This window comes from Corticium candelabrum, chromosome 1, assembly GCF_963422355.1.
Source record: "Corticium candelabrum chromosome 1, ooCorCand1.1, whole genome shotgun sequence".
Classification (NCBI taxonomy): Eukaryota; Metazoa; Porifera; class Homoscleromorpha; order Homosclerophorida; family Plakinidae; genus Corticium; species Corticium candelabrum.
Genome location: NC_085085.1, coordinates 9,624,524 through 9,646,196, shown reverse-complemented (window position 1 = coordinate 9,646,196; position 21,673 = coordinate 9,624,524). Strand labels below are relative to the sequence as shown.

General features: G+C 43.3%; 3 protein-coding genes across 3 annotated transcripts; all 3 read left to right on the top strand.

The window, feature by feature from the left end:
* Positions 1-7: 7 nt before the first annotated feature.
* On the top strand, positions 8-2,257 carry LOC134185753 (uncharacterized protein K02A2.6-like). The gene has a single exon (XM_062653623.1). It carries the CDS (start codon positions 52-54, stop codon positions 1,441-1,443), a length of 1,392 nt encoding a protein of 463 aa, XP_062509607.1. The 5' UTR covers positions 8-51; the 3' UTR covers positions 1,444-2,257.
* Positions 2,258-8,549: 6,292 nt separating this feature from the next.
* Positions 8,550-11,494, top strand: LOC134195740 (52 kDa repressor of the inhibitor of the protein kinase-like). The gene has a single exon (XM_062664852.1). The coding sequence runs from the start codon at positions 8,842-8,844 to the stop codon at positions 11,362-11,364; it is 2,523 nt and encodes an 840-aa protein (XP_062520836.1). The 5' UTR covers positions 8,550-8,841; the 3' UTR covers positions 11,365-11,494.
* Positions 11,495-19,095: 7,601 nt separating this feature from the next.
* LOC134185803 (uncharacterized) lies at positions 19,096-20,845 on the top strand. The gene has a single exon (XM_062653687.1). It carries the CDS (start codon positions 19,234-19,236, stop codon positions 20,821-20,823), a length of 1,590 nt encoding a protein of 529 aa, XP_062509671.1. The 5' UTR covers positions 19,096-19,233; the 3' UTR covers positions 20,824-20,845.
* Positions 20,846-21,673: the final 828 nt, after the last annotated feature.

Here is a 21,673-nt window from a genome sequence, read left to right as displayed (position 1 = left end):
TCGGCGAAAGGTCTACACACATCGGAAAAGAAGACACGAGCCATCACTCAGATGCCAGTACCATCTAGTATTCAACAGCTGAGGTCTTTCCTTGGAATGATCCAATATTACGCCAGATTCTTGCCAAATCTGTCGACGGAGCTTGCACCTTTGCATGACCTGTTGAAAAAGGACGCCCCGTGGGAGTGGGGTGAAGACCAGGGAAAAAGCTTCACCAAGGTCAAACAGATGTTGTTGCAAGATAGGATTCTCACACATTTTGATCCTGGGTTACCAGTAACACTTGCTTGCGACAGTTCATCCTATGGACTAGGCGCAGTCCTTTCACACATGTTTCCGGACGGTAGCGAACGACCCATCGCATATGCTTCCCGTTCTCTAAGCGGGGCGGAGAAACAGTATGCGCAAATAGAGAAGGAGGCGCTCGCACTTTACTGGGGAGTAAAGAAATTCAGACTGTATCTGGAAGGGCACCGGTTTACACTGATCACCGACCATCAACCACTGAAATTTATTTTGAGCCCTGACAAGGCTATTCCAGTCACCGCTGCAGCTCGACTACAACGCTGGAGTTTGTTTCTGGGAGCATTTACATACGACATCCAGTACCGGCCAACAGGGCAACATGCCAACTGTGATGGACTATCACGACTACCTGTGGATGACGAGATTCCAGATCGAACAGATGATACAGCCATTTTTTACAATAGCATTGTGGATACCTTGCCGGTTACAGCAAAAGATATTGAAAGGGCAAGCAGACAAGACCGCCTCATATCTCAGGTCATGGAGATGGTGCAGCAAGGAGGGCAGTCACTGGATACAGAAAAGGAACTGATCCCGTTCAACAGGAGGAGAAACGAATTGATTACACATCAGGGGGTCCTGATGTGGGGATCTCGAGTGGTGGTACCAACCAAGCTTAGAGCAAGGGTGTTGGAAACCTTGCATGAGGGCCATCCCGGGATGGTGAAAATGAAGGGTTTAGCTCGGTCATTCGTGTGGTGGCCGGGCATAGATGGAGACATTGAAAGAGAGGTTCGACACTGTGTAGGATGTCAAGAGAATGCGAGGACACCTGGTAGAGGGCCGCTCCATAGATGGGAGTACCCAGCTAAACCTTGGCAGAGGCTGCACGTAGATTTTGCAGGACCCCTCGACGGACAGATGTATCTTTTGGTCATCGATGCATACAGCAAATGGCCTGAAATTTTTTCCATGAGAAGCACCGTGGCTGAGGAGACAGTGGCAACTTTGCGGACATTGTTTGCTCGGTTGGGCCTACCTGACCAAGTAATATCAGATAACGGTCCACAGTTTACATCAGAGTGTTTCAGAATGTTCATGTGCAAGAATGGTATTCGACATGTCACGGGGCACCATATCATCCCGCGACGAATGGTCAGGCGGAGCGTTTGGTGCAATCATTCAAGAGAGCCATGAAAGCAGAGAAAAGGGAGAGAACAGCACAACACAAACTGGATAGGTTTTTGCTTTCATATCGGAACTCCCCTCAGGCCACTACGGGACAGAGTCCGGCTCAGCTTTTGTTGGGTAGAAACATCAAGTCAAGACTGGACTTGGTTAAACCAAGTGTGGAACGGGAAGTCAACAGCAAACTGATACAAAACGAATATCGTCCGCCAAAGGGTTTTGCCAAAGGACAAGCGATCTGGTTTAGAAATTACCATCTGGGCCCCAAGTGGCTTGTCGGAACCGTCGAGGACCAAACTGGACCGGTGTCCTACAGAGTGGCAACGCCTACCAGAACACACAGGTTACACGCGGACCAAATGAGATCAGGGCCACATCCTGAGGGAGTCCCTAGCAAGGATACAGGTTCAAAGACAGAAGAGGTAGCGTTGTCTCAGCCATTACCAGGGCGAGAGCCAGTAACTGGGCAAGAGGGGGAAACACAGACACAACAAGAAATGGACAGCAGACAGGAAGCTCCTAACGAATGTCAGATACCAGAGCCACCCACACCAGTACCAGAAGGAGGAAATGCCACATGTACCAGGTCAGGGCGGAGAGTACTACCACCCGCTCGCTTGGCAGAATATGTTACGGACTATGCAAAGTGATTGGTTGTTTTAGCACTAGTTTTAGCGCTGTTGGGTTGCGTTGTTTCAGAATAGCACAGGGGGTGTAGAGTAGTGGCCCGGCATATCCGGGGAACAGCAGTTGTGTAGCCGGGTACTGTACTTGTGCAACGGACGTGAGACTGGAAGTCTAACAGAGTATTACCGTGAGTACACAACAGTAAGAAACATTTAACACTGAATTGGATGATGCAGAGGAATGTAGAGTCTACTTTCAAACAATGTATCTCATTGTATTGTATAATTTATTATCCAACCTCTATTATCATAGGCAACAATTCTGAATCTATAAAGCTATTGTTTATGACAGCAAGCAGGCTAGAAAATAGTTCTGAAGAACCTGTGAATGAACGTGTTGTGTGTGATGTTGACTGTATAATCCAGCCTCTGGGCAAAACCTGCAGACAACCAAATTGCCAGGCATCAATTTCCTATAAAATATACCGTAGGGTGTACACTGAACATCCAGTGGAAATGTCTCCAAGGCCACAGTGGCAATGGAGCAGTTCCATGAGATGCTACTCCAGAAATAGGTACCCTTTTTTTGTTAACAATGTCTTGATGGCATCTTCAATTCTTTGTCTGGCAACAACTTCAACAAAATTGCTCTTTTCTGTACATCGTTCAATCTCCAATATATCAAAACAACCACTTTCTATCAAGTACAAAGACACTATATAGTTCTCACTCATGGATAATGAAACAAACTGTATCATTGAAGTACAGGTTGTAGATAAGCGAGAAGTGGACCTGGAGTCAGTACGGATGGAAAAGCTGGGGCTTCAACGTGCTCTTGCAGCTGTGAAGGGTAAAGTCAATATAGTTGAACTTTTCACCAATGCATCGACATCTATTGCTGCGATGATGTGTCAGTATTTGACTGTCAGTCACGATTTAGTCTAACTATGTGTAAGTTTTTTTCCTTGTAGCTCGGGACCTAGAGTACAAGAACATAGCTCTTTCATTGGATGTGTGGCATAAAGCTAAGAAATTGGCCAAAACCCTGTCAGAGGTAACTGTTTTCATTGCTGTAGTCATTTTGGTTATAACACCACATTTAGGCATCAAAGAAGAAAGGAATTGGGAAGTCTAAGAGAATGGAAGCGTTCCATCATCAACCATTTCTGGTGGTGTTGTGCACAATGTGATGGTAATGTGGAGACATTGACGGTGGTACTCCACTAATTTCACTAATAAAAAAGTTATAAAAATTTATGTCATTCTTCTTTTATTTAACTACATAGAATAGATGGGTTTCTGTTCTGCACAATGTCAGCGGTGAGCATGAATGGGCTACAGGGGAATGTCACCACAGCACATTGACAGCTGACGATGTGAACGAACAAGGGAAACAGCCTATATCTGTCGACTCGGCACCAATGCAGATGCTACGTGACATCGCACTGAACAACAGGTGGCTAAATACACTTGGGTACTATCTCAGATGTAGGTTCCATTTATACTTCTCGTTAGCATCTCTGTACACTAGATCCCATGCTTGTTTATAGGCACACTGGCTGACTAGAGAGCTACCATAATTTGGTCTTGAAGTATGCATCAAAGAGAACTTCTTATAGGTACAGTGGCATTCGTGCTTTTTTGTATCTCTTTATATCACCATGAACTTTTCGTCGGGTACAATGCATTCAGAGCACGCCGTTAGCTGGCAGCAATTGATCATAACCACCACATTACTCGGGAATACAAAAAGCACCAACGTACTAGAGAAACAAGGTTCCACCGTAAATACAACAAGTCATCTGGCCAGTGGACAGTCACCAAAGTCAAAGTCAACAAAACGTACAGCTACTTACCTGAATTGATGAGAAGATGCCTCTAGTTGCGAAAGTCAGAGACAGGGACAATACATGACAGAACACAAATCGCTGCAGAACATCCTTGTCACATTGCTCCTACAATAGCTCCAATACAACCACCTCCAACAGTAGAGTTGATTCAGAGACAAAGTAGTCGTGCAGGTAATCTGTTGAAAAGATAAACACAACAGCAACTGAAAGCTGCAGCATCTTGATTGTTAGAGAGGCAGCATTGTAAAAGACTGCGGCATCAAGACTATAGATACACAATGTAGCAGCGGAAGGTGGTGTAGTTGGGGTCACGTAAACATTTACAATTCTTGTCAATGCTGTATAATTTTTTTTGTGTTAACAGACCGAGTAAACCTGAAGAGAATTAACTTAATAAATTAATTACTCCTATAACCCATGTAATCCCCTGTAGGAGACGGATACACTGCACAAGAAGGAGCAACTCGACGATTTCCCCGTCCAAGGTAGCCATATTGGCCCAACACCTACTGTCTGTATGCTGCTTTCCGATAGCCGGCAGAATAGTCTGGACGCAGGTTTAATACGTCATCACGATATCTAATGTTCAGTTGAAGGACATCTGGATATAGGACCGTTGAACGGAAATACTGCTGGGTACTGGTGCAGTTAACAAGGCCACAACACACGTTCTCCCTGGCAGTTGGCATTTCTCTGCATCGCCCAAACTTGCACCAATTTGGTGGAGATGGTTGGGTGGCCCAGCAAATGGATAGTCTGGTTGTTCCAAGCTTGTTACAGGTAGCTCAGAAAATTCTTGTGCAAGTGGCAAGAGAGACCTATGTTGTAAGAGGATTCGTACCAGTAGGCCTTTGTCTGCTCTCCAGTAAGAGAACTCACATATTCCTGCAATTAGAATGTTACAATTATTGCTCTTCTGTTGTAGCAGTCAACAGCATATAAAAGGAATATCTATTGTCACATGACCAAGACCATGGCAGAAAAAACTAAATCTACACAGCAGTTCTCGTGAATAGACAAAAGCTCGGTCACCATGATGCACCACCACCACCACCACAATGCACATTATCATGTCTTCACAGTCCATACCACAAATGCACGTCACCACTGCCATTACTGCCACTTACCACAATGCACACACTCACTGTAATCATCACCACCACCACCACCACCACCATCACCACAACACACAATTATACCAAACCTTTAGATAGTGTTTGTGGTGTAGTTAAATTGTGTTCTTTATACTTTAATAACGCTTACAAAATATGGAATAATTATAGAAACATAATTGTAATATAGTTGATATTGAACAAAGAAACGTACATCATGCAGATATCAACTCATCCTGACTTCATCTCCCGAATAGAAGCGCTCCCTCGGAGGAAGCTGACGATGGACAGCACTCGCAGATGACGGATCAATTGTGGCGTCAAACTATAGTTACAGGGGTTTTGGAGTTCCAATTTGTACACTCGTCTAGATCAACCTACCCTATTTGTGCAACACGTGCGGCTACAGTTACACAAAGGCGTGCAGTTGGTCTTGTTTGCCTTGCAAACGCATCCACGACCACTTGACCGCGCTCTGGCACACTTGTTCTTCTTACCGCAATCACAACTTACCCAGAACCACGCAATTTTACCGCACACCGAAGGGGGCCCTGTCGTAAAAACTGGACTCAACTGTAACTTCGCATTCCATTTCTCATTCACTGGATGAGTCTGAACCGCTGTTGCAAGTCACTTCCATCAAGGCAGCCATTGCTTCTTTTGCCGCAAATGTATGTTAGCGCGCGTTTCTGAAATTTTGCGTTAACACAGATCTCCGAAATGGCTCTTTAATTGGCGTATACATCTAGAGAAAGGGACATGGAAGAGAGAAGTGCCTTTTTACGCAAGGAATCAAAGATGCGGAGGTCCTCCAAACCAAACGACACGCGACTTCGCCCGTCCAGAATCGACAGCGAAACAACTCCTGTGTTCAGTATAGTGATGAAGCCATAGATCGAGACACTACATCAAGTGATCAAATTAGACGGTTTTTTTGCTAAGATATTAACCTTCTTGTGGCAGTTGTTTGGAGTTTGGAGTTTGTCGTTCCTCGATTTCTACTCCACTGGCGTAGCGTACCTACGTCGGTGGCATGAGGGAGGCTATAGTTCCCACCATTTTGGGCGTGTCACTCAGCTCAAGCAGATCTGCCACAGTCCGCTTAGTCCTACAGTACTGTAGCATGTAAACGACGACGTTGACTATATCTTTGATAATATACACATCGCTCATCATTTCAGTATATATGCTAAAAACAGTACAATGTAATGTAAACCAGCTTGCAGTACAGTGTCGAGAAGAGTCGTGGTAAAGTGCGCATGTCCATCACGTGTAAGACGTTTGATACGCTTTCAGGCAATTACAGAGTCAAAGAAGACCGCACCACAAAGCAGAATAGTATCCATCAATTTTCCAAGAAGTTTAAGGTCGACATCTCGATTGAACGGAGAATAGAGTCTTCGCTACCTACCGATATGCATGCACTCCTTATACATTTTCCACTACGTGTTCAGCTATTCTAACTATCCTAGTACCAACCCCCTCTACGGGCAGTGGCAAGCTATTGTTGTACGCCACTTCCGCGAAGAAGACGCACGCACGCAAAAGTGACCCGGTGAGCCGGCTCACTCCAACTGCAGCGGACGCATCTTGCACTCTATCAGCTGTGGAAATTAAAGGATGGCGTAAAGTGGCTGGCGAGCACACGCACATCCGCATACTCGGGTAACTATTTGAACAAACACCGGTGCATCTCATTTCAGGCCGACAAAGTCCCGTTTCTGGCCGCCGGAGGCAGTCTAGGCGAAATCCGACTCGACCGTTCGTCTCCGACGGCCGAATACGCCGGTGTCTACTCGTGCTGGAGTCAGACTGTTTCTAGTGTTTGCGTCCCAAGGAGGACTGCAGCAGAAGATGCAGATTATTTTGACAGATGGTCTGCCACAGCAGATCTGCCAGCGCTGTGCTCGGTGCATTCGGGCTGCAGCAGAATTGCGGGTGAAGGTACATGACAAGCAGGACTGGTATTTACGTCGAACAACACCACCGGAGACGATGCATCACCTAGTACTGTGAAGAGTCGCCCTGCAGCTAAGCGAACAATGGCTCCTAGATTATTGAATATGTGTACGGCTACTGAGGAAGCCGAATCTAAGCAAGTAGTGTTCAACATTTACAGAAACAGCTAGGTTTAAAATACATATTGTAATATTGCATATATTCCAGTTACGCCTAAATCGTACATACGTGTTTGAAAGTAGTGTAGTATACAAATTCGTATTTGACTCTATTTTCTAAAACGTGGCTATGGCATGCATGGCAACAGTGATATAGTGCAAAGCCAGGATTGTTCTAATGATGCTGTATCTCAGTTAATTAAGAGTCACAATCGTTTAGTATGTTCTGAGTATGCGTCAGTTATATGTTATTCGGTCAATCATATAAAGTTACTATTTACATCAATAGCAGAATGTTCTAGACTACGTCAAGAAGTGGTGAATCAGGTTGTCAAATTGTCTTGTATAATTTGTGGATGGTAGTTTATTGACGGTTACTCTTACATATCAATCTTTCAAAAGACTGCCCTGCAAATGCACTCTAACGGAAGAAATGCCAGAGTAACACGTTTGCTTCCAGAAGGGAAAGCGGCCTTTCTTGGCCAAGAGTTTATGAAGATGATGATGATATTCGACAGCACATGCTAAGCAGAGTTGTTACAGCAGCGTGATGAGTGCAACCACATGTTTCGTCATGTTCAGACAACGTACCTTCCATATTTAAAACCAATTTAGTCAGCAGAAAAACTATTTCAACACTACCTGATAGACGCATATGTTAAAGTGGAGGAGTCACGGTTAGATTATGTTTAACGGAATCAGTCAACTCTTACGTGTGAAGTTATATCAAGGACTAATGGATCATTTACAGTCTCACGCAGCCCAACAACACTTGCAACCTGGCAGAATGGTAATGCTCAAGATGCTATGGCTATTATTGCAAAATTTGGAAAGCCAGGTCGTTTCGTAACCTTTACTTGCAATTCTAAGACTCTAGAAATTACAGAAAATCTGCCTGCAGGAATGACTGTTGAGAACAGACCAGACTTGGTAGCACGTGTTTTTAAGAAACATCTACAAGAACTTCTTACAGACATTAGACAGAGGGAAAACCTGTGGCCATGGTGCATGTGATCGAATTTCAGAAACGAGGTTTACCTCACTGTCACATACTTGTCGTTCTCGATCAAAACCGAAAACTGAGAGACGGTCATGATGTAGACAGCATCATCTGTGCTGAGATACCAGACGAACGTGCAGTCCCTGACCTTTACAGAATGGGTAAGTCATTTTATGATACGGACCATACAGTGTTCTTAAACCACAGTCAGTATGCATGGTTAATGACGTCTGCAGCAAAATGTTTCCGAAGGGTTTTAACGAAGAGACATTTTTATCAGGTAATGGCTACGCGCAATACAGGAGACGTGACAATGGGCGTACAGTACAGTACAAATAGCAAGTGTTCAATTGGACAACAGGCGAGTACAAACAACATCAATTCAGGGGCGTACGCAGAGGGGGTTCGAGGGGGTTCGGACGAACCCCCTCTAGGCGCTAGGTAATGGCGGAATTCGAATTAGGCAATGCCGCATGAGCGCAACTACACAGCACCATTACATATGGGGACAGCAGAAGACACAACGAGACTCCCGATTTTGGATACATTGAAATTATCTGTAAAAAATAATATAAATCTATAAAGTAGTACAGCACTTAACTTTTCGGCGCGCCTATTACTGGATCTACAAGGCCGAGATGAAGTTTATGTAACTCATGCGCTTGCACGGTGTTGATTACGGTTCTCCGAGGACAAGCTAAAATGGCGCATCAACAGAGCATTGCAGCGTTCTTCCGTGCGGCTCATAAAAGGCCATCAAGCGAAGCTGGTCGACTCGATGCGGGCGGTGAGCAACATAATGATCGTGAGGACTGCCAGCCACCGAACCGACGGCCACGGCTTTGCTCTGTGTTGACTGAGGAAAGCAACAGCCACCCGACGTCAAATCTAGACACTCAGGTCCAAGACACGGTGAGGGAGAATGCCACGACGTGCACGGATTTCGTTGGTCGCCCATTTGACGTAGGTCTCACTATCAAGATTGGAATGTCAGTCAAAGAAGTGTCCACAGCCGTTTCAGCGCTTTCCGGAGGTGAGAAGTACAAATTACTCTTTAGGCATACTTCGCCGCCTACCGTACTGCCTTCTACTCGTTCGTATGGCTGTAACCGCAAGTTTAACACGGATTGGCTTACTAAATACTCGTGGCTAGTCTACAGCCCAGCCAATGATGCTGTGTATTGTGCACCATGCGCTCTGTTGTGTTCAGAGAAGACTCGTGCTGACAAAGGCCTCTTTGTAAACGTGCCTTTTCGCAACTGGGTGAAGCTGAGCGAGTCGCTGGCAGCTCATGCAAAACACACGTATCATGCTCACTGCATGGACGAAGCAGATACATTCAGAGCAGTTGTAGATAACCCTGATTCTAGACTTGATGTTATGGTACGCACGGTACTGCAAGATCGCTTGACCACAAATAAGCATATTTTGCAACAGATAGTTCGTGCCATACTGTATTTGACGAAACAAGGATTAGCACTGCGTGGACACCGAGAAGGGATTTCATCCAGCAGTAATCCTGGAAATTTCTTGGCATTGCTTAAGAACCAAGCTGCTAATGATGCAGTCTTGAAGAAGCACCTGGAACAGCCCTTGGCACGGAATGGTACATACCTGTCACCAAGGTCACAGAATGATATAATGGGTATTATCGGTTTTGACATTATTCGCGCAAAAATTGTTGAGGAAGTGAAAGAGGCCAAGTTTTATGCTGTGTTGGCAGATGAAATTTCCAGTCACAATGTGGAACACTTGGCTGTTTGCCTGAGGTTTGTAGATGCGTCTGGTGAGATACGAGAAGAATTTGTTTCATTCGTAAAAATGGTACGAGTTCGTGCTGTTGATATTGAACAGGCTATCACTGGACTTCTGACAAACCTTGGTCTTTCACTTGAGGATCTCCGTGGACAGGGTTATGATGGAGCGTCAACAATGAGTGGAGAGAAGTCAGGTGTTCAGAGAAGAATTCTAGACAAGCAGCCAAAGGCAGTATACACTCACTGTTCCGGTCATTCCCTCAACCTTGTAATAGCACAAGCCTGTGCAGAGCCATGCGTCCGAAATTGTATTTCTGTCATCAAGGCCATCACTCTTTGGATTAGAGCATCACCAAAGAGGGAAGGTCTACTAAAGCAAGTATGTGAAAGGCAACAGCAAGCTGGAGCAGCACATGGCTCTCCTCTGCTTAATGTTTGTATAACCAGATGGGTGGAGAATATTGATGGGTGGCAGCGCTTCATGCAGTGTCATCCATACCTAGTAGAGCTGTGCGAAGTAATAATTTATGGGAGTAGACACTACGCCATGTTTAGTGACGGATTCTCTGCTGATGACAAGAAGGATGCGGTTGCGCATTTAAAGTCCTTGGAATCCTTCTCTTTTATTTATGCAATGGTTGTTTTGCACCGTACGCTCTCGTACGTTCGAGAACCCATTAAAAGGTTGCAGGGAGTTTCTCAAGATCTCTACTCTGGCTTGATGATGATAGAAGATTGTCAGAAAGAGCTTCTTAGCATACGTTTCAACGCAGATGAACTGACTGCATTTTCAGACAGAATTTACAACCACAGTTGCTGCCTTGCTGCTAAGTCTGATATTGCTCCAGTTGTGCCCAGAACTTGCCAACGGCAGCAGCATCGTTCTAATTATCAATGCTCTGATCCCAAGCAGTACTTTAAAGTTACAGTTCTCCTGCCCTTTTTAGATCATTTGCTTGCAGACTTGAAAGCCCGATTTGCAAAGCATGTGCAGAAAGTTGCTAGACTACAATCACTCCTGCCGTCTTCTATCAGTGAAACATCATCTTTTCAGGACATTGAAGAGGCTGTAATATTCTACAGTGCTGACTTGCCGAACCCTGACATTGTTGATGAGGAATTTGTTCGTTGGAAGAGAAAATGGCTCAACATTCCTCCGCAGTCTCGTTCCCAATCTCTGAAAGACTGCCTGGCTCCTGGTGTCTGCACAATGCCAAACCTGCGTGTCCTTATGCAGCTTTTTGCAACACTGCCTCTGAGCACTTGTTCCTGTGAGCGATCCGGTTCTGCTCTGCGACGGCTCAACACCTACCTGCGCAGCACTCAGAGTGAAGACCGTCTTGCTGCTGCAGCTCTCATCCACGTCAACTACGCTACACCTGTTGATATTAACCACGTCTGCAAACTGTTTATGCAGAAACATCCACGTAGAATTGAAGCACCTAGTATGCTGTTTGATAACTCTTGATGTTGAGCAAGTTATTTGCTTTCTAATAGTTTCATTTACCCAAGTAACAGCTAGTCTCACAGCACGTATTGCTAAGATTAAAGAAGGTCATGGTGTGTTTGACTGCCAAAAATAGAACAGTTGTAATCAAGTTGTGAACCCCCCTTGGATAATTCCTGCGTACGCCCCTGTAAGTTACGAACCCCCTCTAGAGAAATCCTGCGTACGCCCCTGCAATTTGTGATATAAGAAACGGAGTAAGTAATTGACGACAAATTTCTTTCTTTGTAAATGTATAGGTACAGTATGTTGTGCCATACAATCCTTGGCTCACCAAAAAATATCAGGCACACATCAATGTTGAAGCCTGCATGTCAGTCAAGAGTGTGAAGTACTATTCAAGTACGTGTACAAGGGACATGACTGTGCAAACATCGAGATGCAACAATCTGCGCAACTTGACCATGACGAAATTTCCACGTTCCTAGATGCCAGGTACATGTCCGTGAGCACTTATGCACGAGAGGCTGCTGATTCAGAATCACATTTTCTTTTTTCTACACAGGTATGCCAGCGCACCTGAAGCTTTCTGGTGTCTTTCAAAGTACCACATGCATGAGCAGTTACACACTGTCATACGATTGTCTTTGCACCTACCGCAACAACAGCCTGTCTACTTCCAACGAGGTTGTGAACAGGAAGCATTACAAAATGCTTCTATTCGTGACACCCATCTCACCGCTTGGTTTAAACTTAACGAACACGACGAAGTAGCTCGGCAATACCTGTACACAGAGATTCCCACTCAATATGTTTTCAAAAATTACTTGGAAAATGGGAAAATGTCAAGAGAGGTCAAGATAAAATAATAGCAAGAATGTACTCAGGCAGCCCTAGAGATGGCGAGCGATTCTACATTCGCATGCTTCTCCTGCATGTACCAGGGGCTACAAGCTTTGAGGACCTCAAAACAGTGGATGGTCACACAGTTACAACATTTCACGAAGCATGCAAACTGCGCCACCTTCTTGATGACGACAGTGAATGGGACAATAGCATGTTGGAAGCATCTTCCTTTCATATGCCGAGACAGTTGCGTGCACTGTTTGATACGCTATGCAGAAACGCTCAACCGCAAAATCTTCTACAACTTTGGCTAAACCACGAACACAACTTGATCCAAGATTACGAGCGGGCATGTACCGAAGAAGCAGAAACAAAGGCTTTGAATGACATACAAAACATTCTAGGTTAATCAGGTATATATATATATATATATATATATATATATATACATACATACATACATATATACACTGCGTATACACATACATTTACGTGCTTTCACATATTACTTTTTAAACTTTCCCCCGCTCTAGTATCCATGGTACTACACACGAAGTAAAAACTTCGTCTCAAACAGCAATGCAAAGATCCACACAAAACGTTTTAGGCAACTACATTGGTCACCTATATTAAAGGTTGAGAAACACTAATCGCTTATAAAAAGCCAAGTTTATGTTCTCTTAAAATAAGGTACAATTTTCCCTAAATCCTAAGTCAAGATCCATGGCTACCCAAAAGAGCAAACCTCATACTTATTCTGTAACATCGAGCAGCAAAACATAAATACCTGTAATGGGTTGCACCTGTGCTGCTGCATATTCAATGCCACCAATGGTCATTTTTGACAGACACCTTCGAATCCTGACTGGACAGAAGAAACTGTCCTGGAACAAGGTATGGTCTAAACAAGTCCCTACGAATTTGACAGCGACCTGTTTAATGGATGATTTAATCAAGTGTTTTCAAAGTTCACTCTTACAGCTCGTCCAATACTTCTGCGATTAGAATGTCACTTTTCCCTACTAATATATCAAACTACAAAATGCTGGCAAATAACTATAGGCTAAACATTTTTTTTGCTCTCATGCATGAAGCAGAAACGAAGTCTTGACGTGCATAAGATACTTGATCCAATAGCAATAGATATTAATGTCCGCTGTGTTGCAGCATACATTGGCCAATGAGAAAAGTGACCAAACAATCATTTTCACCCATACTGATGACGAAGGAACAACAAAAGTGAAATACCTTATGACACGTGTTCCTATTGAAATACGCACGCGCATGTGACATTCGCAATAGATCGCGTGAGAGATCCAGCATGGCTAGTCATCTACCAGTCTCTCAATGGAGTACCGAACAAGTAGTTCAGTGGGCAGAAGACAACTTTTCAGTCAGCTTAGCATTTGACTAGCCATGCCCTTATATTAAGTTATATCGATCGAGAGAGTGCATAGATATTTTGCTTGAATTTGCAGAACAGGAGATTGGTAGACAAGATTACTAGATCTTGCGAGATGTGCGACAACTGACCAGCCAGTTATGTGTGGACTTCGGACGGTAGGTCAACAGCTGAAGTTACGGCGACTGTTACGAGATGATACTGCTACTAGCAGCACTAGCTCTGGCGACATCGAAAGCGCTCCCACGCCGATTTCAACTTGTGTCGCAACCACCCCTAGTCCTAGAAGTTTGACCATGACTACCATACACCGATACCGTCAACGCCACCTACTGACACATCAACCGCACGAGACCGCAAGCTGACCATCCAAGAAATAAAGGAGCTCAGTCACAGTACACGGAAGATCTTTCAACAACTTAATGCCTACATTAGCAATTAATGAATGAGTTGTAAGTACGAGGCTATAAATACAGGGTTCTCTCATGGACGAAGCACCGTGCCAAAGGTCTGACCTGGAAATAATATTCCTAATTTTAAAATCACTCCAGAAGATTTTCAAAAAAGTAGAAGAAATTGTGAAGTCTTTGGAAGAAACTTGCATTTTACCGTACCCGAGTTTCGGACGAAAAGCACTACGACAGCGCATCCTAGACACTCTAATTTAGCGGTGCCGACGAATCAGGAAAGGACTCGACTTTACGCAACTTGTACGTTCTCGCATCTTCCATTTATCTAAGTTTTTGATAATGTATTTGTTATTTCTATTTTAGGACGCACGAAAGTGTAAGAAGGTAAAAAGATCCGGAATCAGAAAAATCAGGTACTACAAATTCTAAAGCGACGTTGACAATGAGCCATCTGCGTCCGGCACTGATGCTGATATAGCAGGATTAGCTGCAGAGGAAACGGCGGTGCCTGATGCTAGCGCTACTTCGAATATAGAGACAAAAGACCTAGGGAAAGAGCGGAATTCAGACTTACCAACTATTGGCGGTTCGAACATGCTTGTTAATGTAGGACTTTTCTGAGCTTCTCTTACAAAAGCAGGAAAGCAAAATGTAAAAAAGCTACGTTCAAAGCTGGTGCATTCTGTTGCCACTATTGGATTGGGAATGGTCAATTTATTATAAGCTATTGCATTCACTAATAGCATAGCTCATGATCCACATGCATGTACGGAATAGACATCGCAGATGTGAGGTTGATCACTGTTGTCGACTTTCCAATCTAAAACTATTATACCAAGTAAAATTTCCACAGTACAGTACATACTCCCGATTGTACAAAAACATTGTTCCATATCATATAGACGTTTGCGAGACTTGGTAGGCATCAGTAAAATCAACTGCTGTTGTCACATACACCAAATCCGACCGCAAAAGCGAAAGCACAGACTAGGAAAGTATAGAGCTCGTTGTATCAGTTTCACGCAAACAGCAAATGATGATCAAGTCATTCGACTGGTCTGAAGAGATTAAGCAACGCCTTGATTGGTGCAGCCCATTGCAGTGACAATTAAGTTAATCCCAATAGATACTTTACCCTCACAGCCTCCAAATCTAAGAGAAGTGGTCTCAAGCGACCAATGATTCTCAGCACTTTAATTAAAGAGAAACAAACTAGTATGCCCACTGCGGATCATCCAAACCTTTTAATTCTCCACACAAAAATTGCGGCGCAATCTGATGCGAATCATTGACGAATTCTTTCTATTGGACCAGGCCGAGTGTACAGCTGCATGCGCTCGTGGTTATCTCAAAACCCCGAAAGAACGTAGACTAATCACTTGCTATGAACCACTTGACAAGAAGTCGTCCAATTCTGCCAATATTGAGCAGGTTTTTATTTGGTCCTGGTATTTCGAAAATCCAGTTGACCGAGTGTGGAACAGCAATGTCGAAAATTCAAAATTGGTGAACAACGTCGTCACAAGAGTTTTTATTCCATCCAACATAATACTAGGAAATTTTATATGTTGCTGTTACACAAAAAACCATATTTGCGAAGAAACTCTCTCTACCGGCAGTGCAACCTGCAGCAATAGATCATACAAATGTAATTCACAGTAACTAGAAACAAAACTCCTGATTCTGAAGCTAAAGAAGACCATAGTACAACAACAGCAAAGCACTAGACCTAAAATAGCCAACAGTCACTAAGCACGAAACAGCCCCAAGCCTAGGAATCTTTAGCTCCCTTGCGAATCGTCTCTTCAGTTGCATTCGTTTGATTTCGCTTAGTTAGTCTAGAGCAAGAACACTTCCCTGTTAATGTTATCGGTTACATGCATGCTCATGATTCCAGCATCTACAATATTGATGTCGATGTATATAGTTCTGCGGATGGGAGGTTCCACATCTGTCTTGCATTTCTTGCCGTCGTAGGCAAACGTTTTGGCGATGAGGGCTTATTCGATATATTTGTCAAGTCAGATGTACCACAATCTGTCAACGAAGGCCGAGCGGAAAACATTACAATCGCGTTGTCAGCATAAGGCCAGGCAGACTTGATTCACAGTTTATCGTCACCGCCCGCATCATATCATGTGAAAACAAAATAAGTGTCATTATTCACTATTAAACTGTCTATATGGATCAGATGAACCTATCTGTATTTACTGTGGGAGTTCAACTGAAATGGAGGTGTCCAAGAGCTCTGAAATACAACTACAGTGCCATTCGATGGTAACATTCAGATAGTTTACTGATTCGCTTCAATAATCTCCTTCCAGATGGTCAGAAGACAACATACGATCGTGCTGTTCTGGCACTGCAAAGGGAGATTGACCCTGGAAGTCGAGTGATGACTGATCAGTTTCGTCATATCACGCAAGGAGGACGAGAAGGCAAGTGATTTCATATACTGTCTGGCACGATTTCAGACGGGCGTATGGCCACAACTCAATATCAGATGAAACTAGAAATACACTTCTGCATGGGCAGCTCCAGGAAGGACTGGAACATCGGATAATGGAGGCTCCAGCTGTCGCTGGTGCCATGGACTACACATATACAGCCTTCTGTAATTGCCGCAAAGACAGAGTAGCGGAGACTCGCTGAACTGAGGAAGCATCGTAACCAAAACAACTTCGTCAAGTATTAGTTGAGAGGGGAGTTCATGAACAAAATCTGAAAAGGGAATATATGGTTTCTGTGTTGTCAAAACATAAAGATTTCTTAAATTGTGTGTGTGCGCGCGCGTGTGCACATTCATTGATCATCTTCGTTTGTGCAGCATTTGTAGGAGATATGGCATTTACCATCAAAATTCAGAGATTGGTGGAAACACAAATGAGCGCATCCAATAGGCAAGTGTTAGCTCGCAACCTATTTGATGCACTCCTTCCTAAGACGGTGCAAGCGGTTTCAAGCGCCTATGGCAGTTAAAAAACCACGCAACAGAAAGCAAGCTACTGAAGGCGACACAAAGTAAGTGAATCTATATCACAGAATGAGATAAATATAGTGGAAGAGCATAACATGAATTCTCCTGTTTCAGGTCAATGCATTTTGATGTACCCTTCGAAAGAAGAAAATTCGACTGGGCCAGAATAGTGAAAGTCCTTAGCGACAAAATTTAATGCAGAGACCAGGAAATCGATTAATCAACCAATCGACACGGGTACTGAGAGAGAGAGAGAGAGAGAGAGAGAGAGAGAGAGAGAGCGAGCTAGGTAGACATACAGGGGAGACTTCTTTATGAACAGCGAGATTAGACCGAAAAGTTGTGAAAGAGTGCGCAGATGCCAATTTCGCTAACCCGGAACAGAAGCAGTGAAATCTGTACATTGGCAGATTGCTAGTGTTCGTAACAAACCGTTACAGTAATTTGGTCGAGGTGCATACTGCCTGGTTGCTAAATATACGTATATAACGAATTCCGCAACGCAGCTTGCTTTGCAGCAGTACGAAATGCTCATCATTAGATCCTACAGTCCAATGCCGCACTCTTCGCTGGCCTTCCGGGTTTTTCTTGCTACATTTCGTAAATCAAAGCAATTTCAACATCCCCACCGAGTTCACTATGAAATGATAGCAAATGCACACCGAATTCATACAGAATTCACGTGAAACGTGAGAGCCGTACAGCGCATGCACTCAGCTGCGTCTTCAAACCCGGATAGTCGATTGCCTAATCTAAATAATTATCAATTATCTTCTCTAAGACTTGGCGCTTCTTTGAAAGCCAATCTTATTCTAGCGGAATGCCAGACGCCTCTAGAGGAGTCTGCAAAGCTCTCATTAATTGGAGCACGTGGACAGACGTCGCTTGTTTGCAGAATGACTTCCAGAACAGGAAAACGGCTAACCAAGAAAACGTCTAGTTCGAATTTCGTATATGACACCAATGGTAAGCTTCTCTTAGGCTATTTTCAACTGCAATGTTTGCACACTGTTCTGAACATTTTTTCACTTGACCGCATGGCCGCAATGTACATCTGTGTCGATTGCAAACAATACCCATGAGATCACTGTAGTTTGCGACTACGATGGGGTACGTAAACGAATCAATGAGGCCTGGAAGCTAACACACAGAGCTGGCAGCCAGCTAGACATGTCCGAACTAGCGGTAAACGACAAAGTCATGTCCCTCTATTCTCCCGATGGAAGATCGTACTCGGCTCGAGTTGCGGAAGTCCAACATCTACTAGGTCAGGAAGTGTATGAAATACGATCATTCTTGCAATAGGGAGCGTTTCAATTTAATTGTTTCTATGTGCCGGCCTTGTAGCTTCAGCATCATGTTCTACCGCCAAACGATCGCTAGGTTTCAGTGTAAATCACAACACTCATTTCTTTCTTACGTGTTTGAACTTTGTTACAAACTGCATGTACCAAATGAGTTGCTGTGACGTGATGTTGAAGTAATTATATATAAGCACGTGGTTGTCTGCAGTTGTAGTCTAGGTGTTAGATTTGGTTGATTGTGTTAATTAACCAGCTATTTATTGAAATGAAGACATTTTTTTATCTATAGTCAGAGAAGAAACCGAAGCAGACTGCGAAGGATTTAGGTACCAGACATGCCAGTGAGCAAATTCTTCAGGTATATATATATATATATATATATATATATATATATACTCAAATGTTTCCTCGTATGGTTGCTTGTTCTATCCTTTGGTTGTTGAGTCATATGGAGTCTGGTCAGAACATAGTCTTGAACTGCTGAAGTCTATTGCCAAGAAGTCTACTCTGTCTACAGGTCACAGTTTCAGCCGAGCTATTACTAACCTTCATGAACAACTGTCTGTGAAACTGTGGCAATACAACTCTCGCATGATAACTGAACATCTAGATGTTTTGTCTGTAGCAAGTGTTTGTAGTGGTGTTTTTCAGTAGTGTTCCGTCCATTGGGCGGTTATTAAAAATTAAAATATAAAAAATAAAAAATATATATATATATATATATATATATATATATATATATATATATATATATATATATATATTAAAAAAAAAAATATATATATATATATATTTGGCAGTGAATTTCCTGAATTGGTAGCTTGGGTACAGTGGTGCTATCACTGTGCTGCTGAGTTGCGCTTTGGCTATCATCACCTTACATCTACAGCAGGAGTCCAACAAGGCGATCCACTGGGACCACTGCTGTTCTCCTTAGTCGTCCTAGAACTAATGGATGAAGTTGGAGAAGTGCCTGGCTTAGACCTAAATTTGTGGTACCTTGACGATGGTACTTTTGCTGGCACACGGAAATCTGTCTCAAAGTTAATAAACTTCATCATAGAGAAAGGTCCTTCCCTGGGCCTTCATGTCAATTTATCAAAGTGTGAAGTGTTTTGGCCTTCAGGAGATCGAACACATCCAGAATTTCCACCAGAAGTACACCGGTTGTCAGATGGAATGGAATTGCTTGGTTCTCCTGTGTTTGGTTCATCGGATTTCTTCACTAATTGTTTCAAGAAGCGAGTCGATCAAGTAGCAAATACCCAATCTCATCTATCTGATCTTGAAAATCCACAAGTGGAACTTCAGTTGTTGAGAAGTTGCCTGTCCATATGTAAAATCAACCATTTGCTACGATCTGTGAGACCTGGGGTTGCTACGAGCACATTGTCTATTTTCGATGAAGGGTTACGCCGATCTCTCAGCCGTATCACAAGATCTTCAATTTCTGACTTTGCATGGTCACAAGCAGTATTGCCAATTGGAAAAGGAGGTATGGGTATCCGGGAGGCCTTATCTACTTCACCTTCCGCTTTTCTTGGCAGCTGTAACTCAAATCGAAAGTTAGTTAATTGCTTACTGAAACGTAACCATCCTTCTCTTCTCACTTTGATCAAACCCTTGCCTGGAGAAGACGAAGCACGAGGAATCGTGCATAACCTACTTTCAAGAAAGGATTCACCTTCATTAGATTTGGTGACAGCTACACAACATCAGATTCAAATTCAACTAGATGACATCTCATTTTCCAACCTACTCAATTCAGTGAGTCTCAGAGATAGGGCTCGCTTGAAGACATTATCATCTCCTCATACTGGTGCATGGTTGCGGGCAACTCCAAACCGTAACTTAGGCCTCACCATGTCACCCCATGAGTTTGTTGTAGCAGCAAGATACTGGTTGGGTCTACCTGTGTTTCCGTTCCCACCAAACAGCATCAGATGTATATGTGGTCATCCACTTGACCCATATGGAGATCATCTTGTTGGGTGTGGTCATGGTCCACATCGTCTGAATCGACATAATGCTTTATGTGAGTCTATTTGGCAATCACTCCTCATTGATTCCAAACAAGTTGTGAAAGAACAGAGAAGCTCGGGTCAATCCAAATGCCGCCCAGGTGATGTCTTCCATCCGAATTTCTTGAATGGACGGCCTGGATATTTTGACATCACTGTAAGAAACACGTTGCAACCATCTTACATTGCTCGAGTTGCTGAAACATCAGGAGTTGTTGCAGAAGCAGCAGAAATGGGCAAGGATGATCGTCACCATGCAAGAGTATCTTTGACTGGTGGTACATTTTATCCGTTGGTAGTTGAAACACTTGGCCTTTGGTCACCAGACAGTCTAGAGACTTTGAAGTCTATATCCTCAAAAGTATGTGCTGTGTTAGCTGTTCCCTTCTGGAAGGCTTTAAAGAATTTGCTAGAGCAGCTTTCTGTTAGATTATGGATTTATAACGCTAGAATGATATCTAGCCGCATACTTGCGGAAGTAGCTGAAGTCCTTAGTTGGGACTTCCCTGTATGTGAGTAGGTGTGTAAGAAATAAATAAATATATATATAATATAAAAAAAAAAAAAAAAAAAAAAAAAAAAAAAAAAATATATATATATATATATATATTGGTCTTGCAAGCAAGCATCAATTTTATTAGCTCTTTAGAAATATACGTACTCTTGTTATCTGTGCCAGTGTCAAAGCAGTAGTAGGCATTGCTAAGAAACTAAATCATTCTCCATGACTCGATAGCATTTTTAAAACTAAAATGTTTGACGCATGCTATTCGTAATCTTTTTATTTAGAGTACTCTGATTGACCTTTCTAACTTTAGTTTTAATTTTTGTACCAGTTAAAGTTGGTGATGAAAGGCTAGGTGTAATGGTGCCATTCTCACAACTCCGAACTGTCGAAGCTGCCACTTCTAGGTTGGAGCTAGCAAGACTGCTTATGAATGTGTTGCTCACAAAGGAGGAGCAGGCAACTTTACGAGTTGGGAGTCGTGCTCTCCTGTAAAGTTGGATGCTCTATAAAGTAAGATTGTTGCAATAATCGAGATGTGCCCTGTATACATGCATGCAGTACGTGTACAGAATACTCTCTTTTTAGGTCACTGCGTGATGAAATTTCCTCTTCTGCCACGAGAAGCCTTGAAAGGCGTGAGGAGCAAAATTAACAAAGTCTTGGCAGACAAGTGTCGATATCAGAAGGCACGAAGGGCAGCAGCAGATGTCTAGATCGACGCTTGATGTACATGTTAGTGTTTCAGTGTTGTTTAGTGCTGTTAGCTTGTGTGTGCGTTTGTGTGTATGTACACCTAGGACAGTATGCATAGTGTACGGAACTTACCGTTGCTGAAATAAATATGTGAATGTCTTCGTCGTAA